The sequence below is a fragment of the Lepus europaeus genome, chromosome 9 (genome assembly GCF_033115175.1).
Source record: "Lepus europaeus isolate LE1 chromosome 9, mLepTim1.pri, whole genome shotgun sequence".
Classification (NCBI taxonomy): domain Eukaryota; kingdom Metazoa; phylum Chordata; class Mammalia; order Lagomorpha; family Leporidae; genus Lepus; species Lepus europaeus.
This window is the reverse complement of record NC_084835.1, coordinates 10,865,795-10,887,643: the sequence shown is the minus strand read 5'-3', so window position 1 is coordinate 10,887,643 and position 21,849 is coordinate 10,865,795. Positions and strand designations below refer to the sequence as shown.

Below are 21,849 nucleotides of genomic sequence, written 5' to 3'. Positions count from 1 at the left end.
GTTATAATTTCAAGTTTTCATGTGGAAGCATTAGCCTGTTAGGAGATGACTCAGCTACATTGGGAATAGAACTAGCTAGTCAGTTTTCAAGCTGAGAGCTAGAATGCTTGGTCTAGAATTGAGTGGAAGGGTGACTAAAGAGGGAGAAACCAATGGATGGGCTGTTTGGAGACACTAGTTATGGAGTTGCTAACTAGACTTGACTAGATTAAAAATAATAGGAGTATCTTTACACAGTCATTTTCAATAAAATAAATCAGTGGTATATGTGCATGGACTACAGGGATAGATGAGAGGGGGTAATTATAGATGATTCTATAATGGAGTTTGTGTTTGGATAGAAACAGAGAAGTCACTGAGATGATCAAGGGCTGATAATGGTTTTATTTATTTCTTTATTTTAAGTGTGTATTTATTTGAAAGACAGAGTTTGGGGCTGGTGCCATGGCTCACTTGGTTAATCCTCCACCTGCGGCGCCAGCAGCCTGTATGGGCGCCGGGTTCTAGTCCCGGTTGCTCCTCTTCCAGTCCAGCTCTCTGCTGTGGCCCAGGAAGGCAGTGGAGGATGGCCCAAGTGCTTGGGCCCTGCACCCGCATGGGAGACCAGGAAGAGGCTCCTGGCTCCTGGATCAGCGCAGCTCTGGCCGTTGTGGCCAATTGGGGAATGAACCAATGGAAGGAAGACCTCTCTCTCTCTCTGCCTTTCTTCTCTCTTGTAACTCTGACTTTCAAATAAATAAATAAAATCTTTAAAAAAAAAGGAAAGAGTTAGAGGGAGACATACACACACAAAGAGAGAGAGAGGGAGAATTGAGAGAGAGAGGGAGAGCAAGTGCTTCCATCTACTGGTCCACTCCCCAAAAGACTGCAATGACTGGGACTGAGCCAGGCCAAAGCCAGGAACAAGGGTCCATCTGGGTCTCTCACATGGGTGGCAGGGGCCCAAGTATTTGGACTATCTTCCACTGCTTTCCCAGGTGCAATAGCTACAAGCTGAATCGTAAGTGGAATAGAGGTATTCAGACTGGTGCTAATATGGAATGCCAGTGTCGTAGACAGCAGCTTAACACACTGTGCCATAATGCTGTCCCTATGATACTGTTTTAGATGTGTAGATTTGGCTCAATGGTGTATCATTTTGGACTGTTGTGACATGAATCTTGATCTAGGATGAGAGATTGAGGATGATAGACGAGACATAAGGGATTGAGTTAATCTCAGGAAGACAGGCCATAGCTCTGTCAGTAGAACATCAGTGCATTGAGGGCATCTAGAGAGAGGAAAAGAAACTGACCATGGAACAGGGATAGTAAATAACATCTATACGATGCTGAACCACAGACATGTTTTATTCAAAGAAATCTGCCCAGTGCCTTAAGAGAAAGATTTGGGGGGCTGATGTAGTGGTGTAGAGAGTAGTCACCACTTATAACACTGGCATCCCATGTGGGCACTGATTCATGTCCTGACTGCTCTGCTTCTGATCCAGCTCCCTTTTAATGGCCTGGGAAAGCAGCAGAAGATGGCCTGAGTGTTTGGGACCCTGCCACCCATGTGGGAGTCCTGGATGAAGCTCCTGTCTCCTAGGTTCAGCCTGGCTCAGCTGTGGCCATTGTGGCCCTCTGGGGAGTAAACCAGCAGGTGGAAGATATCTCTCACTATCTCTCCCTTTCCATAGCTCTTACTTTCAAATAAATAGGTAAAACATTTTTAAGAAAAAATTTAAAAAGAGAAAGATTTTGTTATTGTCCCTAGACTCAGAGAAGCTAAACAATTTCCATACAGTTGCTCAACTGACAATCCTACATTGATATTTTAGTTCTGTCTTACTACAGAGCTTCAGCTCTATAGTACCCTGGCTCTATACTACATCTCTAGAAGGAGGAGAGGAGAGAATACAGTTTCCCTCAGCCAAGAATGAGCCACAGGTCTGAAGATGTCAAAAGACTAGAGAAGTCATAGTTCATATGTTTAGATGGTTCCTGGAAGGGACTAGCATCTAGACTACAGAGGATGAGGAAGATAATCAGTGATGATGAAGTTGATTGTGGGCCTCTAGGCCAACCACTGGAGCAGTAGAAGGAAATGGAAGGAGAAAATGGGCAAGCGTTTTGTCCTGGTTCAGAGGAGTCCTGGGGTGTGTGTAGGCAAGGGGATATTGTAGGTCAGGGCTACCAAAGACCAGGAGAAGCACAGCAGTGAGCACTGCACACCAAGGCCCTTGGGTGGGGCGGCTGTGTAGAAATAACACTGTGTGCATGCAAACCACGACCTGCTCTGCTGCCTCCTGACAGTGTCTGCTCATGGTGGGCAAGGGCCTTTAAGGCCTCCAAAATACTTCCATCATTTGTAGCTCATCTGACCCTGAAAATAGCCTTTCAACTATTTGATGTTGAGGAATTTGAGATTCAGAGAAGCTAAATGACTTGCTAACAGGAGGCAAAACAAGGACTCACCCCTAGGTCACAGAGTTTTCAGTAAGCAGTGAATTGTCTTATGGGTAATTGACCCTCCCTTGGTTCCTGTCTGGGGTTGCTGAAGAGGAAATCCCATCCTCTTGGAAGTGGTGAAAAAGTAGCTCTCCTGGGCCAGCACTGTGGCATAGAGGGTAAGGCCACCACCTGCAGTGCCCGCATCCCATATGGACGCAGGTTTGAGTCCTGGTTGCTCCACTTCCAATCCAGCTCTCTGCTGTGGCCTGAGAAAGCAGTGGAAGATGGCCAAAGTCCTTGGGCCCCTGTACCCATGTGGGAGACCTGGAGGAAGCACCTGGCTCCTGGCTTCAGATCGGCATAGCTTTGACAGTTGTGGTCAACTGGGGAGTAAACCAGTGGATGGAAGACATTTCCCTCCCTCCCTCCCTCTCCCTCTCCCTCTCCCTCTCCCTCTCCCTCTCCCTCTCCCTCTCCCTCTCCCTCTCCCTCTGCATCTCCATAACTCTGCCTCTCAAATAAATAATCTTCCAAAAAAAAAAAAAAAGTAGCTCCTGCCCCCTTTTCCATCTGGCTTTGGCTCCTCCTCATGAAGAGCAGTGATTCATTTAGTGACTTTGGGAGAAGGGACTGAGATGTGTGGCTCAGCCCCTTCTGGGTTCTTGTCATCTGCCCACCTACCTGCAAGGGAGATGCTTCCTGGTGCTGCCCACCATGTGCTCACCTTCCCACCTGCTGGACTGTGCTCCTAGTCAGGCCTGCTGCCTGAGTGTGTTCATCTGTCCAGTTCAGGGAAGAGGGCTGCTTCTGATCCAAGATGCGTCTGCAGCCCGGCTTTACCAGAACTGAAGCTGATTCCCCTGCCTGACACCTGTGTCTCTTTCCCAGTTGGTTCCACGCTTGGGTTGGAGACAGAAGGAACAGGGGTACGGATGCATCTGTTACTATCAATGGGAAAGAGTATATAAATCTTCAGCCCAAGCCCAGAGGTGTTTTGTGCTTCGGGGTAGGTCAGGAAGGAGTGGGAGGGACAAGGGAAGCAGGAATCTTAGAGTACTGATTTCTTCATCTGCAGGTGAATGAGCAATTGAAGCTAACAATCCTGGGGAAGGACTGCATTACTGTCACCTTCACCTCCCTGAATGAGACAGTAACACTCACTGTGTCAGCCAAAAACTGTCCGCACAGGCCACTGCACAACAAATGGGTAAGGCAGCGCTGATCAGGTACCAGCCCAGCCCCGTGGTAGGTCAACATGGGCCGCCCTTCACATCTCAGGGTGGGAGGTGTGCCTACCCCCAGCAGCCTCCCATGCAAAGACCCAGGGCAGACAGGATAGGAATGGATAGATGTGGAACCTGAGTAGAGAATGCAATTGCTGATGGCTGAGGAAATCAGGAGAGGCTTTCTAGAGAAAAATCAGACCCAATTACAATTCACTCTGTAATCAGCATCTAGGTGTGCATTACCACTGAGATACCCCCGTGTTCAGAGCAGGTCTTAGGTCAGATTCCTTGGGAAACAGTCTTGAGAGTAGAGGTAAATGCACGGGAGTTTGTGGGAACTGCTCCTGGCAATAGCCTTATTGAGGGCTTGGTCACCGAAATGATGAAGAGGATCCTGGAGGTCTACACTGGTGCATCCACTCCAGAGTGAAACTGGAGAGCAGCTGAAGCTCTGGAGAGGCTTTTATCCATCCAGTTATTCATGAATTCAGCAAGATTTCTTGGGCACCTTCTGCATGACGGGCATTCATTCACAAAGAAGACCAAGACCCAGTTGCTGCCCTGTAAGAGGTTACAGTCTAGTATAGGAATGGAGGAGATAGTTTCCATAGAACTCACTACTTTTCAAAGTGCTAACTTCTTTGTTGCAGCTTCATAGAGCATAATGGGAATCCAAGGCAAGAGACAATTTTGCCCAAGGGCATCAGGGAAACCCTCTAAGGAGGGGACACCTGAGTCAGGTTTGGGCTGGTGTGCAGGAATTCACTTGGCTAGGAAGGAAAAATGTGGGTTCCAGGAAGAACACCTCAAATCAGAGCGAGTCCTGATTATCACTCGGCTAGTCAGATGGCTCCTCGGGGAGCATATAGCAATCTTCCTTCCCCTTTGTCCCTGCAAGCCAACCCACAGAATCAGTATCATGGATGACAAGATGTCTAAGATAAGCCGAGCCCTAACTGAGCTGAAGAAGCGATTTCAAAAGACGACGATTCTGTTCACAAATTCCATCTTGCTGGCAGCAGGTATGGGGGGAAAGTGGGTGAAGGCCTATTTAATGGCTTCTCAAATCTTTACTGCCTGTTATAGCTTAAGTATGAGCCTCCAGAGACATATAGTACTGACAGAAATGTTTTCCCATTTTAGATAGGAACATTGGGCACAGGTTGCTGAAGGGATTGGTCTGAGGTCAACCAGTTAAGAATAGTGAACTTAGCCAACTTTGCTTTCTGAACTCTTTCCATATGTGTCTTTAATGTCTCCATGTGACTGTCTTGTTTTCCTGTATCTCCCACTGTCTTTTTGTTTTCTTTTCATCCCTACCTTTCACCTCCCTCACGTTTCACCTCCAACTACCATATCAACTGTCATCCATTTATGGTCCTCATTCTTCCCTTGTATGAAAGGTCTCAATGATAGAAAAGCAGTCACCTCACTTACCTGTAACTGTTCGGCCCCCAGATCTCTCCCAGGCCCAGTGAGAGTGACCTTAGCACTCTTTGACATCTAGTCTCTCCTGACTATTGACAGACATGGAAACAAGGAGACATTGATTGACCCCTACTCTGTGAAATCCCTGGCTGAGCCCAGAGGGACTGTGCTTCTTGCGTAGCATCACTGGGGAGTGTTTCCTTATCTTTAGAAACTTACTTCAATTCTTTCTTAATTCTCACAGCACTTCATACCTGCTCTAGTTAAAAATCTTATTACGTAGGATGGCAAATATTTCTTAGTAGGAGTTCCCAGAAGCCAGGAACCTTTTCTTGGGTTATCTCTGTATGCCCAGCACTTGTATTCAAGAAATGTTTGGTAAGTAAATAAAGAAATGAGATGTCCCTAGCCTCACAAGTTTTTCAGTCTAGTAGGAAAAGAAAGACAAGCATGTAAATAAATACAGTACAACAAAGAAAGCAGATGGAATTGATATAATCCTAGAGACAGGGAACAGCATTGTCATGGAGGGGAAGGGCACAGGCCAGGAATGCTTCATGTCCCTTGCTTTGGTTGTACAAGGGACAAAAGCAGAATGAAATATGGCCCCCTTGGGGAAAGTGAGATTGAAACTGGGGTTTTGGAGAATAAATAGAAATGAGGCGTATATATTCTTAGATTCAGCTAGTGTTCACTGATCTCTAGTTATACTAGTGTTGAGACACTGTGGTAGACACAGGAGGTTGACAACCTGGGCTGAAGAATCAAGAATGAAAAAGGAGATGGGGATGTGCTGATGTGCACTCTGCTGTTTAGAGCTTAAGAGCAGGGGCAGAGAAGGGGCAGCCATGAATGGAAATTGACTGTGGTCTTCTGTTAACAGGTCTGCTCACCATAGACTATCCCCCTGCAAGGAAAGAGGCAGAATGTGGTCAATCCAGGTTGGGATCTGGATATTTGCCTGGGCAGGATCCCAAGCTAGCTTTATATGTAGCAAAAATCGTTTCACCGCTTCAGTCAGCTCAACGAGAATATTCAGTGGGAGAATCTTTGAAGGAGAAGCCTGAGCATATTCCTGTGAGCTGCACTAGGAAGAAAACCATCAAAATTCAGACCAAAGTCATGGCCACGGCCAGGTTAGCTTAATCCTTCATTTCTTCCATAAGTCCCAGGGGCTGTGATGGACAGTAGACCTACAGTAGTGAACCAAACAGATGAGGCCTCTTCCTTTTAGAGCTTACGTTTCAGGGATAGGGAAAGATAGGGATAAACATACGAATGAATGAAATAATTTTAGTTAGTCATCCAGGCTAAGAAGAAAAATATGGGTAATGTGTTAAAACAGGAGTTTGCTGTGGATCAAATCTGCCCTAGCTGTTTTTTGTCTGGGCAAACTATATGTGGTTTTTACATTTTTAAGTACTTGACTAGAAAAAGATAAGAAGAATATTTCATGATGTGAAATGATTTGAAATTCAGTATCCATACAAAGGTATTATTGAAACACATGCCCACACATTGACATATCTTTCATAGCTACCACCCTACCATAATGGAAATGTTGACTTTTTTGTCAAAGACCTCTTGTATTTACTACCCAACTGCATAGAAAATGCTGGGTGGCCCCTGGGATAGAGGGGGATGGGAAGTACGGTAGAATGTGCTCCATTTGGGATAGGATCAAGGAAGGCAACTTGGCTGTGAGATTTAAATAGAGATCTGAAGGATGAGAGGCCGGCGCCGCGGCTCACTAGGCTAATCCTCCGCCTTGCGGCGCCGGCACACCGGGTTCTAGTCCCGGTCGGGGCACCGATCCTGTCCCGGTTGCCCCTCTTCCAGGCCAGCTCTCTGCTGTGGCCCGGGAGTGCAGTGGAGGGTGGCCCAAGTGCTTGGGCCCTGCACCCCATGGGAGACCAGGAGAAGCACCTGGCTCCTGCCATCGGATCAGCGCGGTGCGCCGGCCGCAGTGCGCTACCGCGGTGGCCATTGGAGGGTGAACCAACGGCAAAAGGAAGACCTTTCTCTCTGTCTCTCTCTCACTGTCCACTCTGCCTGTCAAAAAAAAAAAAAAAAAAAAAAAAAAAAAGGATGAGAAACAGGCAGATGCAAACAGATGTGGGAAGTGAACATCAGACAGAGGATACGGCAAGTCCAAAGGCCCTGAAGCAGAAGCAGTTTTGGCATGTGTAAGAGAGATTAAGAAGGCCAGTGTGACTGGAGCATTGTGAAGAAGGCGGAGAGTAATGTGAATCGAGACCAGAGTGTTAAGTAGGGGTTTGCTCAAGTAGCCTTGTTAGTGTTATAGGAAATCATTCCACAACTTTAAGAAAGAAAGGGTTATCATCTGATTACCTTTTTTAACTTTAAAAAAATATAAAAATATATTTTAACTTTAAAATATATTATAACTTTAGAAAATTTAGTTTTTATTTGTTTAGGTCCTCTCTAAATTCTATATAATATTTTGTGATTTTTAACATAGAGATCATTATGTATCTTTCATTAGATTTTGATGCTTATAAATTATGTTTTAACTTTATTTTTCACTTGTTGCTGATATATAGCAAAATCATTTTATCTCAATTTAAATTTATTTTTAACTTATTTACAGTATATTTTACATTTTTGGTACAAATGTCTGAGTTTTGGCAAAATCATGGAGATATGTAACCACCACTATAGTCAAGATGCTGAACAATTGCATCCCTCCTCCTAAAGAAATAAGTTCTCTGTGTTATCCCTTTGTAGTCATATTCTTTCCTCAACCTCAGTCCTCGACAGCTGCTGCTATGTGCTCTGTAGCTATGGTTTTTGATTTCCTGGAATGTCATATAAATGGAATTCTATATGTAGCCTTTAGGATTTATCTCTTTTCACTTAGCATAATGTGTCTATGATTTACCCATGTTGTTGCACATATCAACATGTATTGTTAAGTAATGATCTGTTGTGGAAGACTGCAACTCTACCCCCACATTCAGATATTTACCCCAATTTGAAGTTTATTACAGTGAAAGGGTACATGATAGGATAAGCAAGGGAAAAAGATACAGGTATAATCTTGCACAGGCAAGGAAACACTAAGCATGCTCCTTTCTCCGGGACAAAACATGCAGTAACATGTGTGCAGTATTTCTGCCTGTGACACCCATGAGAGACTCAGAACCTAAGCAATTTATTTGGTATTGGTCACATAGATATCCTCTGCCTACCAACTGTCAAAATCCCAGACTCCCAGACAAAAAGGAGGTGTTTATCACATTCCAGGCATAGAACCAGGAAAGTTTGCTTTGTCACTTTCCCAGACAACAACTAAGGGCCAACCTTATAAGCTAGTCCTTCTGAAGGTAGCAGTCTTGGGCCTTCTAATATGAGCTCTTTTCTGCATATGTTATAAAACATAGATTGACAAAAATATATTTATCCATTGAACCTCTGAAAGGCATCTGGATTGTTCTCAGCTTTGCATTATTATGGATGACACCACTATCAACACTCTTGAATAGGTTTTTATGTGAGCATAGGTTGTCATTTCACTTAGGTACAAACTAAGTTACTGGTCCTATAATAAGCACATATTTAACTTTATAAAAAACTGCCAAACTGTCCTTTCAAGTATCTGTATTCTCACCAAAAATGTATGAGTTCCAAATGTTCCAAATCTTTGTTAGTGCTTGGTATTGTCAGGATTTTTGTTTTGTTTGATCCATGCTAATAGAAGATATCATTTTAATTTACATTTCTCAAATAGCTAATAACTAATGATGTTGAGCATCTTTTCATGGGCTTATTTATCATTCATATATTTTCTTTGGTGAAGTGTCTATTTAAATCTTTCGCACATTTCTTTAATTAGGTTGTTTCCTCATGGTTGCATTTTGAGTGTTCTTTATTCTGGTTAGAAGTCTTTTATCAGATATGTTACTTAAAATATTTTCCCTAAGTCTTAACGTATTTGCAGAGCAAAGTTTATTTTTATGAAATCCAATTTATATTTTTTTCTTTTCTGATTTTGCTTTGCTGTTATTTCTAAAAGGTCTTTTTCTAATGCAATGGTTCTCAACTGGAGATGAGTATGTCCTCCCTGCCATGGGACATTTAACAGTTGCTAGAGATATTTGGATGGCCATGACTGGGAAGGGGTTGTCACAGCTAGCTGTCTAATGAGAGGAAGAGATGCTGCTAAATGTGGTGAATGATTATACAGTCCAAAATGTCAGTAGTGCCAAATTTGAGAAAATGTCAAACAATTTTCTGTGCTTTTTTCTAAAAGTTTTATAGTTCATGTTTTATATTTAGGTCTATAATCTACTTTGAGTTCGTTTTTATATATAGTGCAATGTATGGGTTGAAATTTGCTTGCTTGTTTTGCATGTAGATATACAATTGTTCCAGTAGCATTTTATAAAGAAGATATTTTTTTCTCCATCCTTACATATTTCTTAAAGAGGTGTGGGACATATTCATATGGCTCTCTTTCTGGACTCTATTTTGTTAATATGATGAATTACACTGATTTTGAATGTAATTTGAAATTTGAACCAGCCTTGCATTCCTGAAATTAATTCCATGTTATCACAAGATATTATTCTTTTTTCTATATTGTTGGATTAAATTTGCTAGTATTTTGTTGAAGATGTTTGTGTCTATAATCATGAGGGTCATTACTCTTTACTTTCTTTTCTTATAATGCTTTTATCTGGCTTATCATACTAAATTTGACTTTTATAAAATAAGGTGGTAACCATTTCCTCCTCTTCAATTTTGCTTTGAATTGTGGTTTTTTTCTCCCCTGAAGTGTTTCGTAGGATTCGCTGATAAAAGTATCTCATCTAGCATTTCCTTTGTAGGAAATGTTTTTAAAAGAAACTTAATTACTTTAATAAATGTAGGACCATTCAGTTTATCTGTTTCTTTCTGAGTGAACTTTAGAAGTTTATGTATTTGAAGAAATTGGTCCATTTAATCTAAGTTACTAAATTCGTATGAATAGAGTTGTTTATAGCTTTCCTTTATTACCTTCTATTATCTGTGTGGTCTTTAATGATATGCCTTCTTTTATTTCTGATATTGGTAAGTTGAACCTTCTCTTTTTTATCTTGGTCACTCTGGCTAGTTTCATCAATTTTCTTGATCTTTTCAAATAATCAGCCTTGTTGATTATAGTGTTTCTATTTTTAATTTTGTCTCTTCATTTTTATCTTCCTTCTGCTTCTTTTGTGTGTAAGACTCAACTACTGATTTGAGGCATTTTTTTCTAATACGTAAGCACTTAATCCTATAAATGCCTCTGTTAGCACTGCTTTAACTATATCTCACAAATTTTGATATGTTGGATTTTTATTTTTATTTGGTTTAAAATATTTTCTAATTCTATGTGATTTTATCTTTGACCCATGGGTTGTTTAGAAATCTAGTGCTGAGGCCAGCGCTGTGGCATAGTGGGTAAAGCCGCTGCCTGCAGTGTTGACATCCCATGTGGGCACCAGTTCTAGTCCCATCTGCTCCACTTCCAATCCTGCTCTCTGCTATGGCCTGGGAAAGCAGTAGAAGATGGCCCAAGTGCTTGGCCCCTGCACCTGTGTGGGAGACCCGGAAGAATTGCCTGGCTTCTGGCTTCAGATTTGCTCAGCTCTGACTGTTGCAGCCATCTGGGGAGTGTACTAATGGATGGAAGACCTATCTCTCTCTCTCTCTCTCTCTCCCTCTCTCTCTCTCTCTGCCTCTACTTCTCTGTTACTCTGCCTTTCAAATAAATACAAAAATCTTATTAAAAAAAAAAAAAGTCTGGTGTTTAGTTTCCAAGTATTCAAGAGATTTTCTAGATAGTTTTCTGTCATTTATTTTTTTGTTTATTTTGTATGATGTCCTTCATTTTAAACTTGATGAGGTTTATTTTATGACCTTAGAATATGGTCTGTCTTGGTGAGTGTTACATGTTCAGTTGAGAAGAATGGGTACTCTGCTCTTGTGGGCAGAATTTTCAACAAATGTCAATGATACCATGTTGGTTGGTGTTGTGTTTTTTTTTTTTTAATTTCTTTTTATTTATTTGAGAGACCTAGAGAGAGAGAGAACACAATCCTATGATCTGCGTCACTCTTCAGATGGCTACAAGGTCTGGGACTGGGCCAGGATCAAAAGGAGAAGCAAGTGGGCCAGCTCCATGGTGCAGTAGTTTAATCCTCTGCCTGCAGCACCAGCATCCCATTTGGACGCCGGTTCTAGTCCCGGCTGCCCCTCTTCCAATCTGGCTCTCTGCTATGGCCTGGGAAAGCAGTACAAGATGGCCTGAGTGCTTGGGCCCCTGCACCCACATAGGAGATGGGAAGAAGCACCTGGCTCCTGGCTTCAGATTGGCGCGGCTCCAGCTGTTGTGGCCACCTGGGGAGTGAACCAATGGAAGGAAGACCTTTCTCTTTGCCTTTCCCTCTCACTGTCTGTAACTCCACCTCTCAAATAAATAAATAAAATCTTTTTTTTTTTTTTTTTAAAAAGCAGGAGATGTGATACAGGTCTCCCATGTGAGTGTTAGGAACCCAATGACTTGAACATCACTGTCATGTCAAAGGGTCTGCCCTGTTGGGAAGCTCAAGTCAGAAGCCAGAGCAAGGAATCAAAGCCAGGCCCTCCACTGTGAGATGTGAACATCTGAACCACTATCCTAAATACTTCCTTTCCATCCTTTTGTTTTTAATAGGACTGTATCATATTTAGAGTGAGTTTCTAATAGAGAGCATAGAAAATTGCACTTATACCTAATCTGATACTGTATCTTTTAATTAGTAGTTTGTTTAAATGATTTGCATTTAATATAATCTTGATAAAGTTGGATTTACTACCATTTTGTTTTCTGTTTGTACCCTCTGCTCTCCCTCCTCCCTGCATTCTTTTGGATTATTTGACTATTTTTTAGTATTCAAGTTTAATTTTTTTGAGTTTTTATTCTTTAGTATTTGTTTCAGTGTTTGCTTTAGGATTTACATCATACGTGCCTTACCTCCCACAGTCTATTTAGGTTTAATATTTCACACTTCAAAGGAAGTAAAGTAGTCTCACAACCATGTAGTTCTCTTTACTCCCCCAAATTTACTTATGATTATCATATGTTTTATATTTACATATGTTAGATCCTCTCAACAATGTAATATTTTTCACTTTTGAGAATCATATGTCATTTTTAAAATTTAAGAAGAGTATAGGTCTATTTACTCACATATTTATCCTTTTTGTTGTTCTTCTTCACTTCCTAAAGTTCCTAGTTTTCCTCTGGGATCATTTCCCATCAGCATGAAGAGTTGTTTTTAGTATTTCTCTTAGAGCAGATCTGCTCGTGAGAAATCCTCTCTATTTTCCTTAATCTGAAGATATCCTTACTTTGCTTAACATGGTATGGAAAAGCAATGATTTCAATTACTGTGGATTTCTTATCAGAAATCATGGAGATCATAAGACATGTAAACAATATCTTTAAGGTGTTCAAAGGAAAAGCCAAAAACTAGCATTAAACCAGAATTCAGCATCCAGTGAATTTGCACATAGCTTTTTAGTAATACACATTTTAATGAACTTCTTGAAATAGTACCCTCATGTGTACTATGTTGGTGTTTATTAGCTGTTCTCAACATTTTCTTTTATCTTCTGATTTTGAACAGCTTGATATCGATGTACCTGGACATGAATTTATTTTATTTTATTGTGGGTATGTAAACCTCTTGAATTTGCAGATTTGTATTTTAACATAATTTAGGATGTTTTCAACCAGTATTTTTTGGGGGACACCAAAATCTTTCCCTTATCCTTCAGGGACTGTTCTCTTAAAGGATAGGGAATACTAATCATAAATTTTGGACCTTTTGACATCCCAGAAATCACTGAAGTTTTGCTATTTTTTTTAGTTATGTTTATCTATGTTCTTCATATTGGGTTATTTGTCAGTCTGTTTTCAAGTTCACTGACCCTTTCCTCTGTCTACATTCTACCACGAGCCCATCAAATGAATTCTGGTATTTCCGGTTTTCTTATCAGTTCTAAAACTCCCATCTGATTGTTTTTCACATTTTCTGTTTCTGAGCTGAGAGTTTCTATCCACTCATTTCATGAAGGATAGTTGCAATAGCTGCCTTAAAGCTCTTAGTGATTCTGACATCTGGGTCATTTCAGGTTTAGCAGATGTCTGTTTTTTCATGGGTTTCTTTTGATTTGTAGTATATAGAATAATTTGGTTTATAGCCTACACATTTTGTATATTGTGTTATTAAACCTAGATCCTTTTAAAGTCTCTTGGAAATTTTTGATTTTGTTTATCTTTAGCAGACAACCAACTTGGCTAGCTGTAGACTACAGGTTCTTTACTGCCTTCTGTGAGTGGTGGTTCCATTACTGGTTCAGCTGTCAAGGCTTTTACAATACTGTTTGGTCTGCTCCTCACACACGCTACTACCAGGGTTGGTCTGTTCTTGGACAGTGCTTTATATGATAGTTCAGTTCTCAAAGCTTTTGTTTGGCTTTTTTGCAGAATGTTATGTGCACGTACAACTTGCTTATTAGCCCTGTACTTACCTTGGTTCATACGTAGAATTAGAGGTTGTCCCCCACCCCATGCTCTCTGATCTGCAAGATTTCCCCCACACTTTCCAGCTTGGGAACAATTCTATGAATCTTCTGGATAAAGCCAGCCAAACCACAATTCCTTCAAGTTGTAGCCATCAGCACTCTCACACAGTTTCTCTACTCTCACACAGTTCTCTGTGACTGGGCTAGTCCTTAGAAAGAAATGTCAGGAAAAAAAGATGTTTTAAAATATGGGAGATTCCACTCATACTCTGCACACTAGGAGTCCACTTTTCCCAACTCCTTTATTCACTGGGTGGGTTTTTTATATCAGAGTTTTAGGTGTCCATGGCATTGCTGCCTTTGCCATTGCAATGGCAATGCTGTTGTACTGCTGGCATTGTCCCTAGGACAGAGTCAGGGGGTAAAAATAAATAACTAAAGAGATAACAAAAAGAGGGTTCTTTACATATGCCTAGAATCATGGGACCCCTTCTCCAGATCCTCTAGCTAGACAGAGGTCTTTCCTCAGAGATCCTGCTAACGGCTTGGTTTTTCAAATTCAGCTAACCCTCGAGACCACACTGGGAGATACAGTAAGAAAAATAAAGTAAACCAGCAAACTCACCACAACTAAACTAATCATTCAGTTTCTGACTCTCCACACCCCTTCCACAATCTTCCTGCTACTATTTACCTTTCAGAGTCAGCAAGGAGTTTTAGAAATTATTCTGTCCTGAATTTTTAGTTGCAGTCATTAGGAGTGATATGCTAGAGTGTACTAACTCCATCTTGGTCAGAAATTCAAGCCACAATTGATTTTTTTAAATAATAGAAATAGAATTTTGTTCACTACTTTAATTTTGCTTGAGGTAACAATGTATCTTTTTTCCTTGAGTCCACCAATGTGATGTTATAGTGATCTGATTTACATTTGTTTTTTTGTTCCATTTTTTCATTTTAAAATTTTTATGAATATAAAGAAAACATATTTCATGTATCTAACAAGTATAATTCTAAGAAGGTAACTATACTTCCCTCTCTCCCTCAGTTCCCCTCCTTCCTTCCATTTTTTTCCTTTAATTTTTGCAAAAGCATAATTTCAGTCCACTCAGTTATAGCAGCCTTAACACACCGCTAACCATAATATTCAACAGGTGTACAGCAGAAAGACCACAATTCCACAGAAGTATAAACAAGAACTAAAAACAACAATCAGATTGCAACATAGCCATTTCATTCCTATACATTTTTTGGTATTCTATATAACTACCACAGATCAGAGAAAACCTATGGTGTTTGTCTTTTTGGGACTGGCACCACAATTGATTTCTACATAGTGATTTTTTATCCAATAATCTTGCTCAATTGACTTACTGGTGGTTTCTCAATTCCTTTTTGAGTTTGTATAGAACTGGTTCTCTGCAAGACTATTTTCCTCTTTTCCAAATATGATATATTTCTGTTTATTTTCTTCCCTAATTGCACAGGATAGATACTCCAATGCATTGTTGAATGGAAGTGGTAATAATAGGCATTCTTATCTCAATATTGGAAGAAAAACTTTAAGTATTTGTATTATCCAGCTTTTTGTCACTATAAAATAATTACTGAGAGGCCAGCTTTGTGGTGCAGTGGGCTTAGCTGCCACCTGCAACACCAGCATCACATATCAGAGCAGTGGTTCAAGTCCCAGCTGCGTGGCTCCTGATCTAGTTCCCTGGCAATATGCATGGGAAAGCAACAGAAGATGGCCCAAGTACTTGGGTCCCTGCCACCCATTTGGGACACCCAGGTAGAATTCCTGGTTCCTGGTTTCAGCTTACTCCGCCTTGGCCATTGCAGCCATTTGGGGAGTGAACCAGAGCATAGAAGATTTCTATCTCTGTGTCTCTCCTTTTTTCTCTGTCACTCTACCTTTAAAATAAATAAATAAATCTTACAAAAGTTAAAAAGAAATATTCAAGAGGCGAGTGCTGTAGACAGGAGCTTAAGGTTGGAACACCTGCATTCCATACTGTGAATGAGTCCTGGCTCCTCTGGTTCTAATCCAGCTTCTTGTTAATGCACCCTGAGAGGCAGCAGATGATGGCTCAAGTACTTAGGTCCCTGCCATCTTTGTGGAGGACTCAGATGGAGTTCCAGGCCCCTGGCTTTGACCAGACCCAGTCCTGGCTATTACAGGCATCTGGAGAGTGTAAACCAGTGGATGGAAGATATCTCTCTCTTGCTCTGCTTTCAAAAAAAATTTTTTTTTAAATCAGAGAGAAGTTACTTAGGAAGGAAGTCTGTATCAGCTGATAGTTTTTGAGGTTCACAGTGATGTTACCAAGAAACTGGGAGAGATATGGAACAATTCTTTTTTTTTTTTAAAACAGGCAGCGTTAGTGAGAGAGACAGACAGAAAGAAAGGGAATATATATATATATATATATTTTTTTTTTTAATTTCACAAGTAGAGTTGTAGACAGTGAGAGAGAGACAGAGAGAAAGTCTTCCTTCCATTGGTTCACTCCCAAAATGGCCGCCACAGCCGGCGCTGTGCCGATCCAAAGCCAGGTGCTTCCTCCTGGTCTCCCATGCGGGTGCAGGTGCCCAAGCACTTGGGCCATCCTCCATTGCCCTCCCAGGCCACAGCAGAGAGCTGGACTGGAAAAGGAGCAACTGGGACTAGAACCCGGCTCCCACATGGGATGCCGGCACCGCAGGCGGAGGATTAACCAAGTGAGCCATGGCGCTGGCCAGCAGCTTTACTTTTTATGCCACAGTGCCAGGCTCTCTGAAATTCAGATTCTACTCTCGCCCTGAAGTTTGTTGTTTTTGTTGTAGTTCGTAGTTGTTTGTTTAGCAACTTTTACTTACTGCTTTTGTAAAGACTATGTTCTTTGTCATGTGTAGCCCCTTAAGTCTCTGTTTAGTTAGCTTAGTGGTAAACAAGAAATTTAGCAGAGATTACTTGAAGCCCCTCAAAACAAACAAAACTCTGCATAGTTGCAGGTAGACTCATGTTCAGGTGCCTCTTCAGTGCTTTCAACCAGGCTGTTTACAGCTGTGTTCACTTTTACTTCTTGCTCAGACCAAGCGCAGACATCAGAGGTGAAACCTTAGGGTGTGTTCAGGCATCTTCCTTCCTTCCTCCCTCCCTCCCTCCCTCCCTCCCTCCCTTCCTTCCTTCTTTCTCTTTCTCTTTCTCTTTCTCTTTCTCTTTCTCTTTCTCTTTCTCTTTCTCTTTCTCTTTTTCTCTTTCTCTTTCTCTTTCTCTCTTTTGTTCTTTCATTCTTTCTTTTTTAAAGATTTTATTTATTTATTTGAGAGGTAGAATTACAGACAGTGAGTGGGAAAAGACAGAGGGAAAACTTCCATCTGCTGGTTCACTCCCCAGATGGCCACAACAGCTGGAGCTGAGCAGATCCAAAGCCAGAAGCCAGGCAGAATCTTTTTCCAGGTTTCCTACACGGGTGCAGGGGCCCAAGCACTCAGGCCATCTTCTACTGCTTCCCAGGCCATAGCAGAGAGCTGGATCAAAGGAGGAGCAGCCGTGACTCCAACTGGCGCCCATTATGGGATGCAGAAGATTAACCTACTATGCTACAGTGCCGGCCCCTCAGGCATTTTTCAAAACATGATCTGAAACCTGATACCCAGATTCTCCATTATATGTGGGAGCCTTTCAAAGCTGTTCATTTTCCATGCATCTCTTTCTCCATTCCCTTTCTTTCCAGTCTTTTTGGCCTGATTTTATGTTCCCATATGTTAACCCTTGCACAGGAGGCTGTGTATAATATTTTTTCCTTTAAATGTTTTCAAGAAATGCTTTCTAGTGGTTGTTTCAGCCACGAGCAAGTCCCAAGGCAGGCAAAAAAATGTCAAATCCCTAAACAGATCCCTCAGGGAAGCTCCATACAGATTGAACTCACATATGCACAACTCCATTACAGCAATGTCCATATTGACTGCTCTGGTACCAACAAGTTATGCCTGGAACATGGGCTAACATTCCCATGGAAGCCACTTAAGTAGCGAGCAAGGAGTAGGAAGAGAGTTACAATGCCACTATACCTTCTTACCAAAATTGATCAGCATTATTAATCAGTCATGCCCTTGTTTGTTGTAAGTTATTTTATCAGATTCGAGAGCACCAGTGAAGTTGATTCTGACAGTTTTGGTAACTATGACCATTGCTAGTAGAAGGATGGAGTTTTGGAGTTCCCTCCTTCTGCCATTTTTAGTAGCTTCACTCTCCTTTTTATATAATTTTAAAAATCACTTCCATATCCTTTTATGTCCTGTTTCTTTATAGTTTATTGAGTCATTAACCTTTTCTAATTATTTTCTATGATTTATGCAATAGGGAAATTAGCTACTTATCTGTATTAAGAATTTCATGTTTCCACATTTGCTATTTGTTTTATATCTTCACTTGAAGTGGTATTGCCCCTTCTCAGGGATTCCAGTGTTCTTTTTCTCTATTGTATAATTCAGTTTATCAATTTTTTCTATTGTTATATCTTGACTTTTGAGTCATATTATAAAAGTTCTAATCTGAAATTATAGAATAATTATCCTGTTTTCTTCTTGAACTTTTATGGCTTAATTTTCCCAAGCTTAAGATTTTGATCATTCTGAATTTATTTATATAAGTCATGATCAAAAAATTCCAACCTTTCCCCCATTAGATGTGCAGGTTCTTGAATAAGAGACATTCATCAGTTTATTTATTAAGTACTTAAGACATTTATTTATTTGAAAGGCAGAGTTACAGAGAGGCAGAGACACAAAGAGAGAGAGGTCTTCCATCTGATGGTTCACTCCCCAGATGGCCACAATGGCTGGAACTGTGCCGATCCAAAGGCAGGAACCAGGAGCTTCTTCCAGTCTCCCATGCAGGCGTAGAGGCCCAAGGACTAATACCATCTTCTGTTGCTTTCCAAGCCATGGCAGAAAGCTGGGTTGGAAGTGGAGCAGCTGGTACTCAAACCAGCGCCCATATGGGATGCCGGCACTGCAGGCGGTGGCTTTACCCGCTATTCCACAGAGCCGGCCAGAAGTACTTATTAGTGTTAAACAATTCCTGAAAGACTCTGAGTTGCAAATTACTTGCATTTTTTGTTCTTGTTTTAGAATAACTGGATTGGTAATCCTAGCCCTTGCACTTGATTACTGCATGATCATCCCGCTTATCTTGCAGTAGCCCTCTGTTTTCTGACCTATAAATGTCAAAAGCAGTTTATACCTTACCTATTCCAGAGGAATATACAGAATTGATCAAGCCAATGTGTATTCCAAGGGCTATGGATGTGATAATATGTTACACATGCTGTAAGGCAATAATAATGAAAAAAGTAAAATCATAGAAGCACTTTATATTGTGCTTATTCCTATCTAACAACAGCCTCACAGCCCTTGCATGTGGATAGGAGACTTGCCGATCGATGGGATAGGACATGAGTGTGGCAGAAAGGAGTGAAAGATGACTCCAAAGTGTGTTGACTGAGTGCACAGATGAATGAGTCACTTGTCATTCCCATTTTGCACCTGAAGCCCAGAGAGATTAGCAGACCACTCAGGGAGGCGCTGCATGCTGGGAGTGGAGACCAGACTAAACTCTGCCTGTGGCACGTCTCGGCAGTGGGCCCTCACCCCTCTGGAGTTCTGAGGGCAGCGGCCTGCACACTGCCCACTGACAGCCCCTGACCAATGTGCTCCTCCTCGCAGAGGGAAGACCAAGGAGGTGCGCACTTCCACCAGGTGGGTGGTCTCGCCCTCGGACTGCCCGCTGGTGCTGCGGAAGCTCCTGCGCAAAGAAGATGCCCGGGCTGGCTGCAAGTGCATAGCAAAGGTGCCCCTGGTGTCTGACTTGGAGCTGGAGCGATTCCTGTCTGTGCCCCGAGACCCCAGCCAAGTACTAGTGATTGGGATCCTCTCAAACCAGAACCCCAGCAGCACAGCACAGCTCAAATGGCTTCTGGACACACTGTACAGACATCAGCAGCGGGGCCGTGCCTCACCCTGTCTCCAGGTAGGTCTGGACCCAGTGAGGAGGCTCCAAAGGCCAAGGATAGGAAGGTGCCTTTTATTAAGCCCCTCATGTTGCTGGAATTGGCTGAGAGGCCACCCTCTTTCCGTTTCTTTTCCCCTTTGGACTTTGCACATACTCCCCCCAAAGTGTCTGCAGTATTTTTCCTCTCCTCTTTTCTCATTCATTCCCTGTCCCAGCATAAGTGTCAGCACACCTATACAGATACCTCATATGAGCCTGAGACAAAGGATCTTGTGCCTGCTTCCTCCTGGAGCTCAGAGAGGGCATTTCAAGATGTGTGGGGTTCTGGCAGGTGTTGAGTATCCCTGGAAGAGGCTGTGGCCTGTGTTAAGGATAGACAAGGAAGATGAAATATCGGAGGCCTCAATTCACTGGGCCTGAAGTTCTCAAGGGAGTCTTAGGGCCCACAGAACCCATTTATACCTATTGACGTCATTCCGCAGTCTCAGTTGTCTTCTAAGTTTGCAGTCATTTCCAGCAGTATTAGCACAGCCTAAGGGCCAGTCCTAACCCAGGCACACTGGAACACAGGATGCCAAGTGAACTGGGTGTCTATATGATAACTCTTTTCAGGCCATTTTTGCCTTTGTGTAGTGTCTAATCCATTGTGTTTGCCTAGGGCCCATTTGCAGCTCCTGAGGTCTGAGTTTTCTGGTATGCCCTGGGAGTGTGTTTGCATGGACACCTTCTCCATCCCTTCCTCCTAGGAGTATCACTTCCTTGACCTTTACATGCCCACCCTTGTGCCCACACTCTAGCCAGTGCCTGGAACTCAGTTTTTGAATCTCTTCTGGCCCTGTCTCATTCCAAAATGGCACAAAGTTAGCCATGAGCCTTTTGCCTAGTCCCTTACATCAAAGCCACAGTTGTTTTCTGGAATCAGCTTCCCACTGGTGCCAATTCAGTGAGACCATTCATTGAGCACCTGCCCTGTGTCCATCTGTGTAATGACACAGATAATCCCTGCGTGGTGGGAACTTAGAGGTAACTTTAGCTTATCTTGGAGCTATTCATTGTTCACTCTAATCATTACTGTGCAGAAATAACCCAGTTCTGAGCAGCATGAGTGGGGACAGAGTCTGGCCCAAGGTGGTTGAAGCCCAAGAAAGAGTAGGAAGCAGGTTGTGAGGACAGACAGGGAGGGTGGTGTCAGATTTCCCAAGGGCCTGGGTTCTGCCATTAAGACATCATTGGAAAATGCAGAACCATTCCCTGGTAGCAAGATCCTGAGGGGTTATGGGTTTCATAGTTCAAACTGATCAGTGTGATGGGAAGGTGGCTGGAGATACCTGGGAACAAAAGGCAGATTAAGCCAGAAGATGAGACATTAGCCATATTAATGGGCCCAGAGCATCCAGAAGGGGACAGAGGAAGGAGGCCAGATTTGCTTTGACAGCTCTTACCATGAGAGGTGGGTTCTGTTCAGATGCTCACACTGGATTTAGTGACTGGGAAGCTCCAGATGCCAGCCAGCCATGGACTCCTTTATGGGAAGAGGTTTCCATCTTTGAAACTCTGAAGGACTTATCCCAGGGCAAGCATGAGGAACTGTCACATTCTGTGGACCCCACAGAACCAGGATAGTGAGTGTCACATGGAACCATCATCTGGGCACCAGCCTTCCTCCAGAGATGGCTCTGAGCTGAGCCACGGGACATCCTCTGGGACTCATGCTGGGAGATGTGTGCAGGACCTGAAGGGCCCTTGAGCAGGAGTTGGGTGGGGAAATGTCCCAGCTCAGCTAAAAACGTGGTCACCCAAGTGCATGCTCATGACTGCCACACTTGTGTCTTGGCAGTGCCGGCATGACCCCTACCGCCTGCTACAGTATGACCTGGACAGCCCCCTGCAGAAGGTCCCGCCCCTGCTGGTGAAGAAGCATGCTGTGGTACAGGGCATGGTTTTGGTGAGTCGGGGCTCTGTGGGGACACATCACCCAAGTGCCTGCCACTCAGTCTCAGCAGGCCTTGCCCCTGCAGGACATAGATGTGGGAGGAAGGAGAGGGGAGCGAGCACCCTGGAGGAGTCTCTCCCCCACAGGCTGAGGCGCAGAGAGCAGAAGAGCAGAGTCACCCAGCTGCTAGCCCAGTGGGAACCCACACATCCCTGTCCCGGGAGACTGAAGAGACAGCTGATGCTTAACCCATTCAGTCAAATGCTCATCAACTGT

The 21,849-nt window shown here is 42.6% G+C and overlaps 1 protein-coding gene across 1 annotated transcript in view; it reads left to right on the top strand.

Moving 5' to 3' along the window:
• Positions 1–21,849, top strand: part of LOC133766423 (uncharacterized protein C3orf20-like) — a 61,436-nt gene that overhangs the window by 35,033 nt on the left and 4,554 nt on the right. The window contains exons 8-12 of the mRNA XM_062200086.1: positions 3,508–3,639; positions 4,557–4,680; positions 5,970–6,222; positions 19,355–19,658; positions 21,478–21,585. Coding sequence (XP_062056070.1) covers positions 3,508–3,639; positions 4,557–4,680; positions 5,970–6,222; positions 19,355–19,658; positions 21,478–21,585 — 921 coding nt within the window. The remainder of the gene's footprint in view (positions 1–3,507; positions 3,640–4,556; positions 4,681–5,969; positions 6,223–19,354; positions 19,659–21,477; positions 21,586–21,849) is intronic.